A 13,640-nucleotide genomic window follows, 5' to 3' on the forward strand; every position below is an offset into this window, starting at 1 on the left:
CTGGCAGAGGCGTCAGGCCTGGGCAAGGGGCCGATCCTGCAATTGGAGATTGATGGGGGTCAACGCCTGAGGGCTCCCAGTATGTGAGAGGGGGCAGGCTGGGCTGAGGGACACTCCCCCCACCCCCACCCAGTGCACGAATTTCGTGCACCGGGCCCCTAGTAGTTTTATAAAAAGCAACTTGCAGTCTAGCAGAGAAGATAATTTTATAATAAGCATGCTTTGCAAAAATGTAAGAGCTCCATATTACCTTGAAAGCTCTAGCCAAAAAGCTTAGACAACCATCTTATAGGGAAAAACTGCTAAGAAGGAAAATGAAGAAGGAGGAGGAAGAGGAAGAGGAGGAGGAGAGGAAGAATGAGGAAAAAGGAAGGAGGAAGAAGGAAGAAGGAGGGAGAAAGAGGAAGAAAGGAGAATGAAGGAGGGAGAAGAAGGAAGAGGGAGAAGAAGATGAAGGAAAAGAATGAAGGAGGAGGAGGAGGAGGAGGAAGAGGAGGAGATAAAAAAAATATGAACAATAAAAACATATCTATCAACAATTGAATCTAAAAAATCAAAATAAATGAACAAGAAATCTAATGGACAAAATAAAATAATGAATAAAATAGAATCAGAGGCATGGAAACATGGAACAAGCTGACAAATCTCAGAGGGAAGAGGGTTGGAGAGGGGGGTTGGAAGGGAGGAGGAGGAGGAGGAGAAGGAGGAGGGGAAGTAGAAGAAGAAGAAGAAGGAGGAGGAGGAGGAGGAGGAGGAGGAGAAGGAGAAGAAGGCAAATTTATATTACCTGTAAGACCACTACCAAATTAGACCATATTTAAATAAGCAAATGTAAATGGTTAGCCTTTTTCCAAGCTAATATAAGTGATACTTCAAACCAAAACTGCATGTACTGTGCCCCATAGATAACTGGTAAAAATTAGTATCATAAAAATAAGGAAAACAAACATGCATTAAAGTCTAGTGACTCTATTAATGGGTTCGTTGTATTATTACATTTAAGTACAATATAAACAAAAATCAAAATGTATGTGCATTTGTCAGAAAAGAAAGTAAACAAGAAATGATGATTTAATACTATGAAACAAAATCAGTATAGCTAATGGTAAAAATGACTAAAACAGATTAAACTTGTTCTGGCATTTGAATTTAGTATTTCATATTCAGTGGTTGAGAGCTTTCTTATGATGTGTTTAAAATGCATACTACTTGCATTACAATGCTAATGGAATATATATACAGAAAAAGGTAAAAATACAAAAGTTTAAATGGTTATTATAAAGGACGTGAGTACAGTCAAACAAACAAACAATAGTGACCAAGAATAAATGCGAATGCAGCTCAAGCTGTGATACACCATAAAAGCCCATGTCACTTTTTATTTCCACCATTGGAAACTCAGTTCCAGACAATTAACAGGCCTTTAACAAATATGTGTGAAATGAATTGATTTCAACCACCAAGTTGTAGAGCTGCAAATAATATTTACTGTTGTCCTAGCCAAGCTAAAATCTCCTTTAAATATGGTATGTAAATAGTTGCCATTTCTTTTCAAACTCAGATCTTCAAAATAATTGTGCTGGTTATTCCCTATTCTATCTTTGAAAAAGAATAACAATATAGATAGAGGCTAAACATCTGGAGAACAACTGATGTTTATACAGGTTAATTGACTTTCTTATGTATTTTATTGTTAAGAAAACATGAACTTTATTATGTTTCTCCCATCGGCTTAAGAAATGGGGTTCTCCACTATGCAATCTTGAATTAGTAATATAATTAAATAACTGAAATCCTTTAAAAACTATAATGCTTCAACCAGGATGTTGGAAAACTTTAAATTTAATTCCTAAGGATTAAAATTAGTTTCAGTTTATATAATTTTGGACACTGGTGACCTAGGACAAATTTCCTTTCAATTTTGCATACTAGAGAACACTGAAAATGAAGTTGTTGTTTTTTTAAAGCCACTTCTTTCTTTTTTACCATATATTCAATTTTGCCACACAAATCTTAAACAGTTCATGTAGGTTTATATTAGCAATGTCTTTGAGACAAAAACAGTCAAGACTCAGTTAAAACAGGAGAGCTGAAATACCCAATACCCTTAGAACATTCAGTTCAGGAGATCAAGCAGACTGCTACACTAGGTCCCACAGGATACCTACTACATAAAGCCACTGCATTATGACTGGGAGTAATAGCAATTCTAATACATAGAAACAATAACAAAGAAACACCTAAAACAGGGAGACAAAGAAACAACCCCCAAATGAAGAATCTCCATAGATAGAGTTAATTAAATGAAGGCAAGGAATTTATAAGACAGAGTTCAATGGGAACTACACAAGACTTAGTGGAAACTATATAAGCATGAAAAAGTACATAGAAACCATGAACACGAACCAGTTGAAAATGAAAAATACAATATCTGAGATTAAGAATACACTGGTAGGGGGCTGGATGAAGCAGTGGATCGAATCAGCCATTTGGAGACAAGGTAGAAAACACAAATTCAATCAGAGCAACAAAAGAAATAAGAATTTATTTTTTTTAAAAAAAGGTATAGCAGGAGAAGGAAGTTGGCAAGGGATAAAAAAACCTGTTTGAAGAAATAATGGCAGAAAACATTCCTAACCCGGTTAAGGAAAAACTCACACAAGTTCAGGAAGCTCAGAGAGTCCCAATCAACATGAACCCAAATAGACCCAAAGCAAGACACATCATAATTAAAATGGCAAAGGTTAAAGACAAAGAGAATTTTAAAGGCAGAAAGAAAGAAAAAGTTAGTTAACTACAAGAGGGTTTCCATAAGGCTGTCAGCAGATTTTTCAACAGAAACACTTCAGACCAGAAAAGAATTACTTGAAGTATTCAAAATAATGAAAAGCAAGGGCTTGAAACCAAGTCTACTCTATCCAGCAAGGCTATCATTTAAAAGTGAAGGCAAAAAAGTTTCCTGGACCCCAAAAAAGGCTAAAGGAGTTGATTATCTCCAAACCAGCATTGCAAGAAATTGTAAAGGTCCAGCTTAAAAAAGAAGAGGAAATAAAAACAGAGAGAAACACAAGCATAAAGAATAAAAATGGCAATAAATAAGTATCTAATAATAAAGTAAATAGTGTAAATACTCCAATCTATAATAATAAAAGCATAATATGCTAATTAGACTTGACGTTCTTCTGGACTACCTTTGGATGAAGCCCGGGCTTCGAGGGAAGCCCAGGTCCTGGGTGCCTGCAGGCAGCCAGAAGGAAGCCTGGGTTCTGGGTGCTGGAGGGAAGCCCAGGTCCCGGATGCCAGAGGGAAGCCGGTGTCGGCAGGCCAGGAATGGAAGGCCTACTCTTGCATGAATTCTGTGCATCGGGACTCTAGTTAAAAGATATAATGTGACTGAATGGCTAAGAAAACATGACCCATACATATGCTACCTTCAAGAAACCCACCTCAGAACAAAAGATTCACACAGACTGAAAGTGAAAGAATGGAGAGCAATATTCCGTGCACATGGAGACAAAAAATAAGCTGAGATAGCAATACTAATATTTGGCAACGTAGGCCATAACAAGAGTCAATGAAGGTCACTACATAATACTAAAGGGATTTATACAGCAAGAGGACATGACCCCAGTAAACATATATGCAACCAATATAGGAGTACCTAAATATTAAAACAAAAAAACCCAATAAACAAAAAGAACAAAAACCTCTTGGTTGACTTTAAGGAAGAGATTGGCAGCAACACAGTCATAGTAGGGAACTATAACATCCCACTGTCATCACTGGATAGATCTTCAACCAACAAGAAAACAGTGACCTTAAATGACAAAGTTGATCAGATGGATTTAGTTGATATTTACAGAGCATTTAATCCCAAAGGAGCAGAATATATATTCTCCTTAAGTGCACATGGAGCATTCTCAAAATAGACACGCATGTTAGAACAAAAAATAGGTCTTAACAAATTCAAGATGATTGATATCATACCAAGCATCTTTCTTGAACCACAATGGCATGAAACAAGAAATAAACTACAACAAAATACTCAAAAATACTAAAACACATGAGGCTAAATAGCATATTATTGAATAAGGGATGAATTACCAAAGAAATCAAAGAATATATAAATAACTGTGGAAACAAATGAAAATGAACACACGATAACCCAAATCTATGGGATACAGCAAAAGAATTCTGAGAGGGAAGTTCATAGAATTACAAGCCTACATCAGGAAGCAAGAAAAACTTCAAATAAACAATCTAACTATACACCTAAAAGAACTAGAAAAAAACCACACACACACACACACACACACACACACACACACACACACTCTCTCTCACACACAAGAAAAGAAGAGAAAGAAAGTAATAACGACCAGAACAGAAATTAGTGACATAGAGTTTAAAAAAAAATACAAAAAATCAAGAAAACCAAGAGTTGGTTCTTTGAGAAAATAAACAAGATTGATAAACTGTTACCAAGATTCACCAAGAAACAAAGAGAAAGGAGCCAAATAAATAAAATCAGAAATGAAAAAGGCAAAGTAACAACTGACCTCACAGAAATACAAAGGACTGTAAGAAAATAATATGAATAACTATACGCCAGCAAATTGGACAACCTGGGTGAAATGGCCAAATTCCTAGAAATATACTCTTCTAAAACTCAATCAGGATGAATTAGGAAATCCGAATAGACCAATAACAACTAATGAAATTGAAACACGAAGAAAACAATCATATTTACTATTGCAACAAACAAAATAAATAAGGTACCTAGGAATAAACTTAACCAAGGAAGTATCAAAAACTCATAAATGAAAGTTCCATACCAGATGGTTTCATAGGAGAATTTTACCAAACATTAAGAAGAATAAACAGCAATCCTTCCCAAACTATTGTAAAATATTCTTGAGAAGGGAAGACTTCCAAATTCTTTTTATGAGGCCAGCATTATGCTAATTTCAAAACCAGAGAAACACATTACAAAGAAAGATAATTATAGGCCAAAATCCCTGATGAACATAGATGCTAAAAGCCTCAACAAAATATTAGTAAATGAGATTCAGCAATACATTAAAAAGATCATACACCATGACTAACTGACATTTATTCTGGGGAATAAGGCTAGTACAATTTACACAAATCAATAAATGTGATACATTAAATAAACAAATTGAAAGACAAAAATCACATGATCGTATCAATAGACCCCAAAAAAGCATTCGACAAATTCCAACACCCATTTTTAATAAAGCAATGGAGTAAAGACAGTCTCTTCAATAAATGGTGTTGGGAAAAAATGAACAGGTACATGCCAAAAAAATACAACTAGACCACCAACTTACACCATACACAAGATTAGACTGAAAATGAAGAAAAGACTTAATTGTGAGCCATGAAACCATAAAAATCATAGAAGAAAACAGGCAGTAAACTCTCAGACATCTCTCAGAGCAATATTTTTGCCAATATATCTCCAAGGGCAAAGGAAACACAGGGAAAAATAAACAAATGGGACTACATCAAACTATAAAGCTTCTGTACAGCAAAAAAATCCGTCAACAAAACAAAAAGGGAACCTACGGTATGGGAGAACACATTTGCCAATGATTCATCTGAGCATTGGTCACAGATGACATTACATTGTACTTAGAAAACTGTAAAGAGTCCACACACAAAAAAAACCCACACCAAAACAACTACTAGATCTAATAAGTGAATCCTACAAATTAGCAGGATCAAAATTACTATCCAGAACTCGACTGCATTTTTATACACCAATAATAAACTCTCAAAAAGAGAAACGAAGAAAACAATCATATTTACTATTGCAACAAACAAAATAAATAAGGTACCTAGGAATAAACTTAACCAAGGAGGTAAAAGATCTGTACTCATAAAACTACAGGACATTGAAGAAAGAAAGAGAGGAAGATGCAAACTAGTGGAAGCATATACCATGTTCATGGACTGGAGCAATTAATATCATTAAAATGTCCATACTATCCAAAGAAATATATAGATTCAATGTGATTCCTATTAAAATACCAATGGCATATTTTACAGATCTAGAAGAAATATTGCAAAAATTTATATGGAACCAAAAAATACCCTAAATAGCCTCAGTAATCTGGAGAAAGAAGAACAAAGTTGGAGGAATCATACTACCAGATATCAAACTATATTACAAGGCCATAGTAATCAAAATAGCATGATATTGGCATAAAACTAGCAGATAGATCAATGGAACAGAACAGAGAGCCCAGAAACAACCATTACATATATGGTCACTTTCTATCAGAAATCAATTAATATTTGACAATAGAGGCAAGAACACACAATGGAGTAAAGACAGTCTCTTCAATAAACGGTGTTGGGAAAAAACGGAGAGGTACATGACAAAAAAATTAAACTAGACCACCAACTTACATCATATACAGGAATAAACTCAAAATGAATAAGACTTAAATGTAAGTCATTAAACCATAAAAATCCTAGAAGAAAAAACAGGCAGTAAACTCTCAGACATCTCTCAGAGCAATATTTTTGCCAATATATCTCCAAGGGCAAAGGAAACACAGGGAAAAATAAACAAATGGGACTACATCAAACTATAAAGCTTCTGTACAGCAAAAAAATCCGTCAACAAAACAAAAAGGGAACCTACGGTATGGGAGAACACATTTGCCAATGATTCATCTGATTAGGGTTTAATCTCCAATATATATAAATAACTTACACAACTCAACACCAGGAAGACAAAAATCCAATTTAAAAATGGGCTAAGGGCACTAGCCAGTTTGGTTCAGTGGATAGTGACAGCCCGCAGACTGAAGGGTCCAGGTTTCAATTCAGTTCTCAGGCAAGTACCTATGTTGCAGGCTCCATCCCAGGCCCCAGTCATGGCGCATGCAGGAAGCAACCAATCAATGTGTCACTCTCACATTGATGTTTCTCTCTCTGTGTGTCTCTCACCTTCCCTTCCACTCTCTCTAAAAATCAGTGGAAGAATATCCTGGGGTGAGGATTAACAAAATCAAAAAATGGGCAAAGGAACTGAATAGACACTTGTCCAAAGAGGACATACAGATGGGCAGGATACATATGAAAAAATGTTCAAAGTCACTAATCGCCAGAGAAAGGCAAATTAAAACTACAAAGAAGTATTACCTCACCTCTGCCAGAATGGCTACTATTAATAAATCAACATATAATAAGTGCTGGTGAGGATGGAGAATAAAGGGAATCCTAGTACACTGCTGGTGGGAATGCAGACACTGCTGGTGGGAATGCAGACTGAGCAGGTACTGTGGAAATCAGTATAGAGGTTCCTCAAAAAAATTAAAAAATGGAACTTCCTTTTGACACAGTGATCCCTCTTATGGGTATACATCCTAAGCATCCTGAAATAGCAATCAGAATGCATAAATGCACTCCTATGTTCACAGTAGCATTATTTACAAGATCTGGAAACAGCCCAAGTGCCCATCAGTAGATTAGTGAATAAAAGACTGTGGTATACTCATACAATGAACTACTACAATGGTTGTAAAAGAAAGGAACTCTTACCCTTTGTGACAACATGGATGGACCTGAAGATTATTATGCTAAGGGAAATAAGCGAGTCAGAGAAAGACAAATAACAGATGATTTCACTTAAAAGAGGAATCTAATGAACAAAATAAACTGATGAACAAAATAGAACCAGAATCATGGATACATGGGACAGACTGACAAATGTCACAGGAGAGTAGGGTACGGAGTACTAGGTAAAGGAAGGTGAAGGGATTAGCTAAAGAACATATATGCATAGCCCCTGGACACAGACAATAGTGTAGGGAGGGTTAAGTGGGATATGGGGTGGGACAGGAGCTGGGTAGAAGTGGACAAAGGGAGGGGGGCGGGGAATGTAGGACATCTGCGATAGTGTCAATAATAAAAATTTTAAATTAAAAAAATCAGCAATGTCTTTACCACTGAAAACAAATGAGAGCAAGAAAGGAATTTTTTCTTTGACATGTTATCAAATGTTCCTTCTTGCCACTATAGTAGCATTCACTTTCTTTCAGGGTCAACAAAACTCAGAAATCCTTGAAAAACATGAAAATCCTTAATCTTTCAGAAGGCGGGGGGAGGGAGAGAGAGGGAGAGAGAGGTAGTCTTACTAAAAAAATTATATCTTAAAAAGTAAAATAGTTGACAAAGACCAAAGACTATGGAAAAAAAAGAAATAGTTTTCCACCCCAAGATTATATCCTATCACTTAGTTTTCTGTCTATACCCATATGTATATACATGTACTTTTCTTTAAAAACCTAATTTTTTTAAATCTAATTTGTTTCTGAAATTAAGGCTAGTAAATGACTATGGATTCATAAAAAATTCAAGTCAAGTAGAATGCTTAGCATAATATCTACAATTACCTCTAAAATGTATAATTTTAAAATTTGTAATTTTCAAATTTCACAGATGATTTATAAGTGAGAAAAAAAGTGTCTTAGAATCTGTGAAATATGATGATGAAAAAAGAGAACAGTTTGGAAAGATCTACCTTTGAATTCTAATCTACTACCTCATAACAGCTGTGTGATCTTAATCTTTCTGAGTCTTAACTATCTCTTAACCATTAACTGGAAGCTTAGGATAATATATATTAAGTTTCTAATACATACTGTAAACTCAATGAACACAAGTTATATTCCTGTAAGATACATGTAGGAACACTTAATTACTTTCCTTCAAGAATAAAACTAAGTGTCACTGCTTGGTTATCCAACATATTTATAAAACATCTATATTTCTTAAAAATATGTCATTATCTACCAAAATTATCATAATTTACCATAATCACCTAATGCAGACTTTACTAACTATTAAAACACAATGTCACACTTGTTAGATCTGACTGTTCCTCTTGGAGATAAAGATATGCTCTATGTTTAATCATTCTTCATTTTAAAAGCATTTTTTCCACAAAATATTTTTTTCAAGATGAATAATTTCCATTTCTAAATGGTCAAATTGTTAATAAGTGATGTTTTTCCAAGTCTAGATTACAAATCAGATTATGATAAGATTTTCACATCATTGTTTTTATACTATCATGTGTTTTATCTCCTATTTTTAAAATCTCTTTATCATTTATTAATTACAAAGAAATATGGGTTTATCATTAAAAATTTGAATATACAAAAATATAAAAGGATTAAGCACAAAATAAAAACTAGAGATAAGTACTGGTAGTATTTTGATATATTTTTTCTAGTATTTTTTTTTTTAATAAAGATGTACATGCACATATATTCAGCATACAAATGTAATATTTGTGTAATATAAGTGCTTTTGTTTACTGCTGCTTTCCCTTAGAACGTATCATGGGTGTTTTTCCATGTCATTAAATTTCCCTCAAAAATATGATTTTAATGGCTTGCATAGTTTTCCTCTTGAATAAATATACTATGATTTATTAGGCTGAAACTCTATTGTTAAATATTTACAATGTTGCCAAATTTCCTGTAGGAATATCTGATGAGCACATGAGATTAAATACTTCTGAGCAAGACCAATGGATTATATGGCACCAATATTTATGAGAGTTTTAACACATATTGACTATTCAAAATGTTTATCCAATTTCTATTCCTACCAGTGAGATAGATATGTATGTATAAACACATACATATCTATATACTAGAGGCCAGGAGCACGAAATTCATTCATGGGTACGGTGCCTAGGTCTGGCCTGCAATCAGGGCCATCTTCCTTGGCTGCCTACAGCCAGCCCTACCCCCTGCCGCCACCCACCCCGGTTCCCCGTTTGCCATCCAGCGATCGGAGCCTGATGTCCCGGGAAGGGACTGAGAGGTTGGCCATTCCCACAAACTTGCCAGCCCCGCCCCTGCCATGGGCCCTCTGTGTGTGAGGCGACTGGTGGGGTGGGGCCTTGGCCTGGCACCACCCGAGTACCCCACCACCCACCCCCGGTTCCCCGTTTGCCATCGGGCAATCGGAGCCTGCTGGCCGGGGAAAGGGACCTAGAGGTGGTCAGTGCACCTCATAGTGACTGGTTGAGCAGTCATTCTGGTCATTGCACCATTAGGGTCAGTTTGCATATTACCCTTTTATTATATAGGATGATGGCATATTTTAATGTACCCTTGCAATGCTGGTATTAAAAGTTTTACATTTTAGCCCTAACCGGTTTGGCTCAGTGGATAGAGCATCAGCCTGCAGACTGAAGGGTCCCGGGTTTGATTCCGGTCAAGGGCTTGTACCTTGGTTGCAGGCACATCCCCAGTAGTGGGTGTGCAGGAGGCAGCTGATCCATGTTTCTCTCTCATCGATGTTTCTAACTCTCTATCCCTCTCCCTTCCTCTCTGTAAAAAATCAATAATATATATTTTTTAAAAAAGTTTTACATTTTAGTTTACTGAATAGTAAAAATATCTCACTTTTGTTTTTAATTGCATTCCTTTGACTACTGGTGATTATTATAAGTGAGATATTTTTATCATAGTTTATTACCTTAAGTCTCATATTTTATGTCTAATGCCTATTTTTGTGTTGATATATTTATAATTTTCAAAGTGATTTATAAGAACTGATACATATAAGATTATTTTTATATTGTATATTACTACCATATAATATTATACTATATGACTTACAGATACTTCAGCCATTCTAAAGTATGCCAATTTATTAAGTATAAATTTAAAACATAAACTTTCTTCTATGTTTCATAAATCATTAATTAAAATAATTCTATATACCTGAAACTAATACATAATAATATTCATTGTAAACTGTAATTAAAAACAATTAATAAAAATTAAAAGAAAAGAAAACTAGAATCCAAAGTGGCTGGTAAATAGTAACTATATTAAGCAGTACTGTCATATTGAATCTGCTCTGAAATACACCAATCTTATTTTTGCTTTTCTTGAGTAATTGGTGATATAATTGAAGTATTCCATGAAACTGTCTCCTTAAGCTTTTTTTTAAAGTTTTACCAAACTACCCTTCTAACTCAATTTCTTATAGATAAAATATATTTTTTAAATGCAGATTCTTCTTTTAAAAGTAAAACCAGTAATACCATAATGAATTAATCCTCTTTATCTATAATACAAGGAACATTGATGATAACAAACTATTCAGTACCTATACATGGAGCAGGGAATACTAAAAGAGAGTAGGTGATTCAATGTAAGTTGAATTACAATGTTTATTTATATACAACTTATATCAAAATTTCACATAATTTTAAAAATATATCAACAAGCTTTCAGAGAAAGCTAAGGCTCAATTGTTTTATAAACAGAAGTATGTTATAAACCTCACAATTGCTAACATTGGGATCTTTAGTTTTAATATCTAGATTTCTTCTAAAATTTAAATCATTTTACACAAATGACAATGGAAGGTTTTCCCCTGGGACATCAAGGAGGCATAACTTACCACATCCCGAAACACAACGGCACGCAGGCGATTAATATCGACATCCTGAAGAAGTCTATCAGGGTCCTTAATAGGAGAAAGGTTACCTGGAACATTTTCTAATGAATTCTAAAAAAAAAGATACCCAATTGTAAAAACATAATAGCACAATACATAAATTTATGTAGTAGTATAATTTCTCTAATTTAGGCATCAAATTATCCATGTTCTTTAACTCCTCATCACTGGATAAAATTTAATGACAACAATACTCTATTATAAGACTCATTTTCTGTTCTCCTGTATCTTGTTGATTTCCTTTCCTAGTATTCTTGTTTTTTATTACCAGAGCTACCAAGATAGACTTAGAAAAATGGGTAAGATTGTGGAAGAAAAGACTGATTTTGGACTTCAGAAAATCTGGGCTCTAAATTTCTGCTGTGTGACCTTGAGCTTATTACTAAAATTTATTGGGCCTCAATCCCTACCTCTAGTTAATAAATCTCTTTGAGTCACTGGGTTTCATTTAACCATCATGCTTTTTATATAAAACTAGAGGCCCAATGCATGGATTCATGCACATTGAAAGGAAATTAATTAGAAGGAGGCCGGTGGGGCAGGACTGGGTGAGACAGGCTGGACACTCCCTGGAGTCTACCTCCCTTGGTCCCTCCCCAGCCAGCTGCACCTGGGGCAGCACCAGGGCTCGAAGGATGTCTGTGGAGTGAGTGGGGTCCCTCCAGCAGGTGGAGTCCTTCGGCCTGGCCTGCAGGGGATCAGACCGAAACCAGCAGTCTGACATCCCCTGAGGGGTCCCAGAGTGCAAGAGAGCATTCTGCAAAGTTACTGTTGAGCAGCAACTCCTGCATTGAGTGTTGCCCCCTTGTGGTCAGTGCACATCATATCTACCAGCCAGTCAGCCGGTCGCTTAGCCTTTTATATATATAGATTATTATGTTACATTATTATGTGAGATTTTATTTGTGTGACCATTTCATGAGCTACACAAGTTAGAAAAAGGTAAACTGAAAAAATACAAACATAGCCTTAATATTAAAGCTGAAAGACATTAAAGGTTATTACCATCAAAATGCTTTTTATACATGAAGATACAAAAATTGACAAATTATTTGTAATGTCTCACAGCAAACTAATAACAGAGTCAAGTTTCCTGAAACTCAATCTAGTACTTCTTCACTTACACACACAACATATTAAGAACTGTATGGACACAATATGTTAAGAATTGCATGAATTAGTTGATTAGAGGGTCATCCTGATATGCAAGGTTGTGAGTTCAATTCCCCAAGGTTGTGGGGTTTAATACCTGGTCAGGCCATATATAAGAAGCAACCGATGAATGCATACATGAGTGGAACAACAAATAGATATCTTTCTCCTCTCTCTCTCTCTTTTTTTCTCTCTCCTCTACCCCCTCCATCTCAAATCAGTAAATAATTTTTAATTGCATGAATTAAACTAGGTAATATATGTAATGTACAGAATATAATTCCTATAAATAAAATAACTTGCTGTTATTATGATTAAAAATAAATAGGCCTCTTTCTAATTCTCTATAGACCTCAATTATGATATTTTGTTCCAAAAATTAAGATGATTTCCACTGTAGCACAGGACAGTAAAAAGAGCATAGTATTTGAAGGTTGATAGTTATTTGGTTTACATTATAATTCCAAAACTTACCAGCAATATAACCTCAGGTGAGATATTAACCTCTATAAACCTCAGTGATTTAATTTAAATAATAGGCTAACAATATTTATCAAAAGACAAAAAAAATGCATTGACAGCATAAAAGAAAAGTACATAATTTATGGCAAAAATGAAGAAATTACATTTTAATTTATAAACCATTTTACAAAATGTTTCTATATCGATAATGTAATTTAATCCTTATAAAGGCATATGTAATACCTTAATCAATAAAGAAAAAAAAAAAGCTTGTATCATCCCTCCTTTTTAGAAAGTATAAAAAATGAGACCCGTACAAATCCACACAGGTTAGTGCCACACCCAAATTAACTAAGGTGTTTCCTTATTAAAGTAGCACATAAAAATGCATAAAAGCAGGGAACTGGAGACATGGAAGCATGGAACAGAGTGCAGAATCTCAGAGGGAAGGCGGGGGAGGGGGGTGGGTGGGAGATAATCAACCGAAGACCTTGTACACATAT

The 13,640-nt window shown here is 35.0% G+C and overlaps 1 protein-coding gene across 1 annotated transcript in view; it reads right to left on the reverse strand.

Annotated features, from left to right (window-relative positions):
* The window catches only part of NBEA (neurobeachin), a gene marked incomplete at its 3' end in the record, with an annotated part of 537,034 nt that overhangs the window by 222,959 nt on the left and 300,435 nt on the right, over positions 1–13,640 (reverse strand). Inside the window, exon 28 of the mRNA XM_015569799.1 lies at positions 11,467–11,574. Within this exon, the coding sequence (XP_015425285.1) occupies positions 11,467–11,574 (108 nt within the window). The remainder of the gene's footprint in view (positions 1–11,466; positions 11,575–13,640) is intronic.

The sequence above is a fragment of the Myotis davidii genome, unplaced genomic scaffold (assembly GCF_000327345.1).
Source record: "Myotis davidii unplaced genomic scaffold, ASM32734v1 scaffold144, whole genome shotgun sequence".
NCBI lineage: Eukaryota > Metazoa > Chordata > Mammalia > Chiroptera > Vespertilionidae > Myotis > Myotis davidii.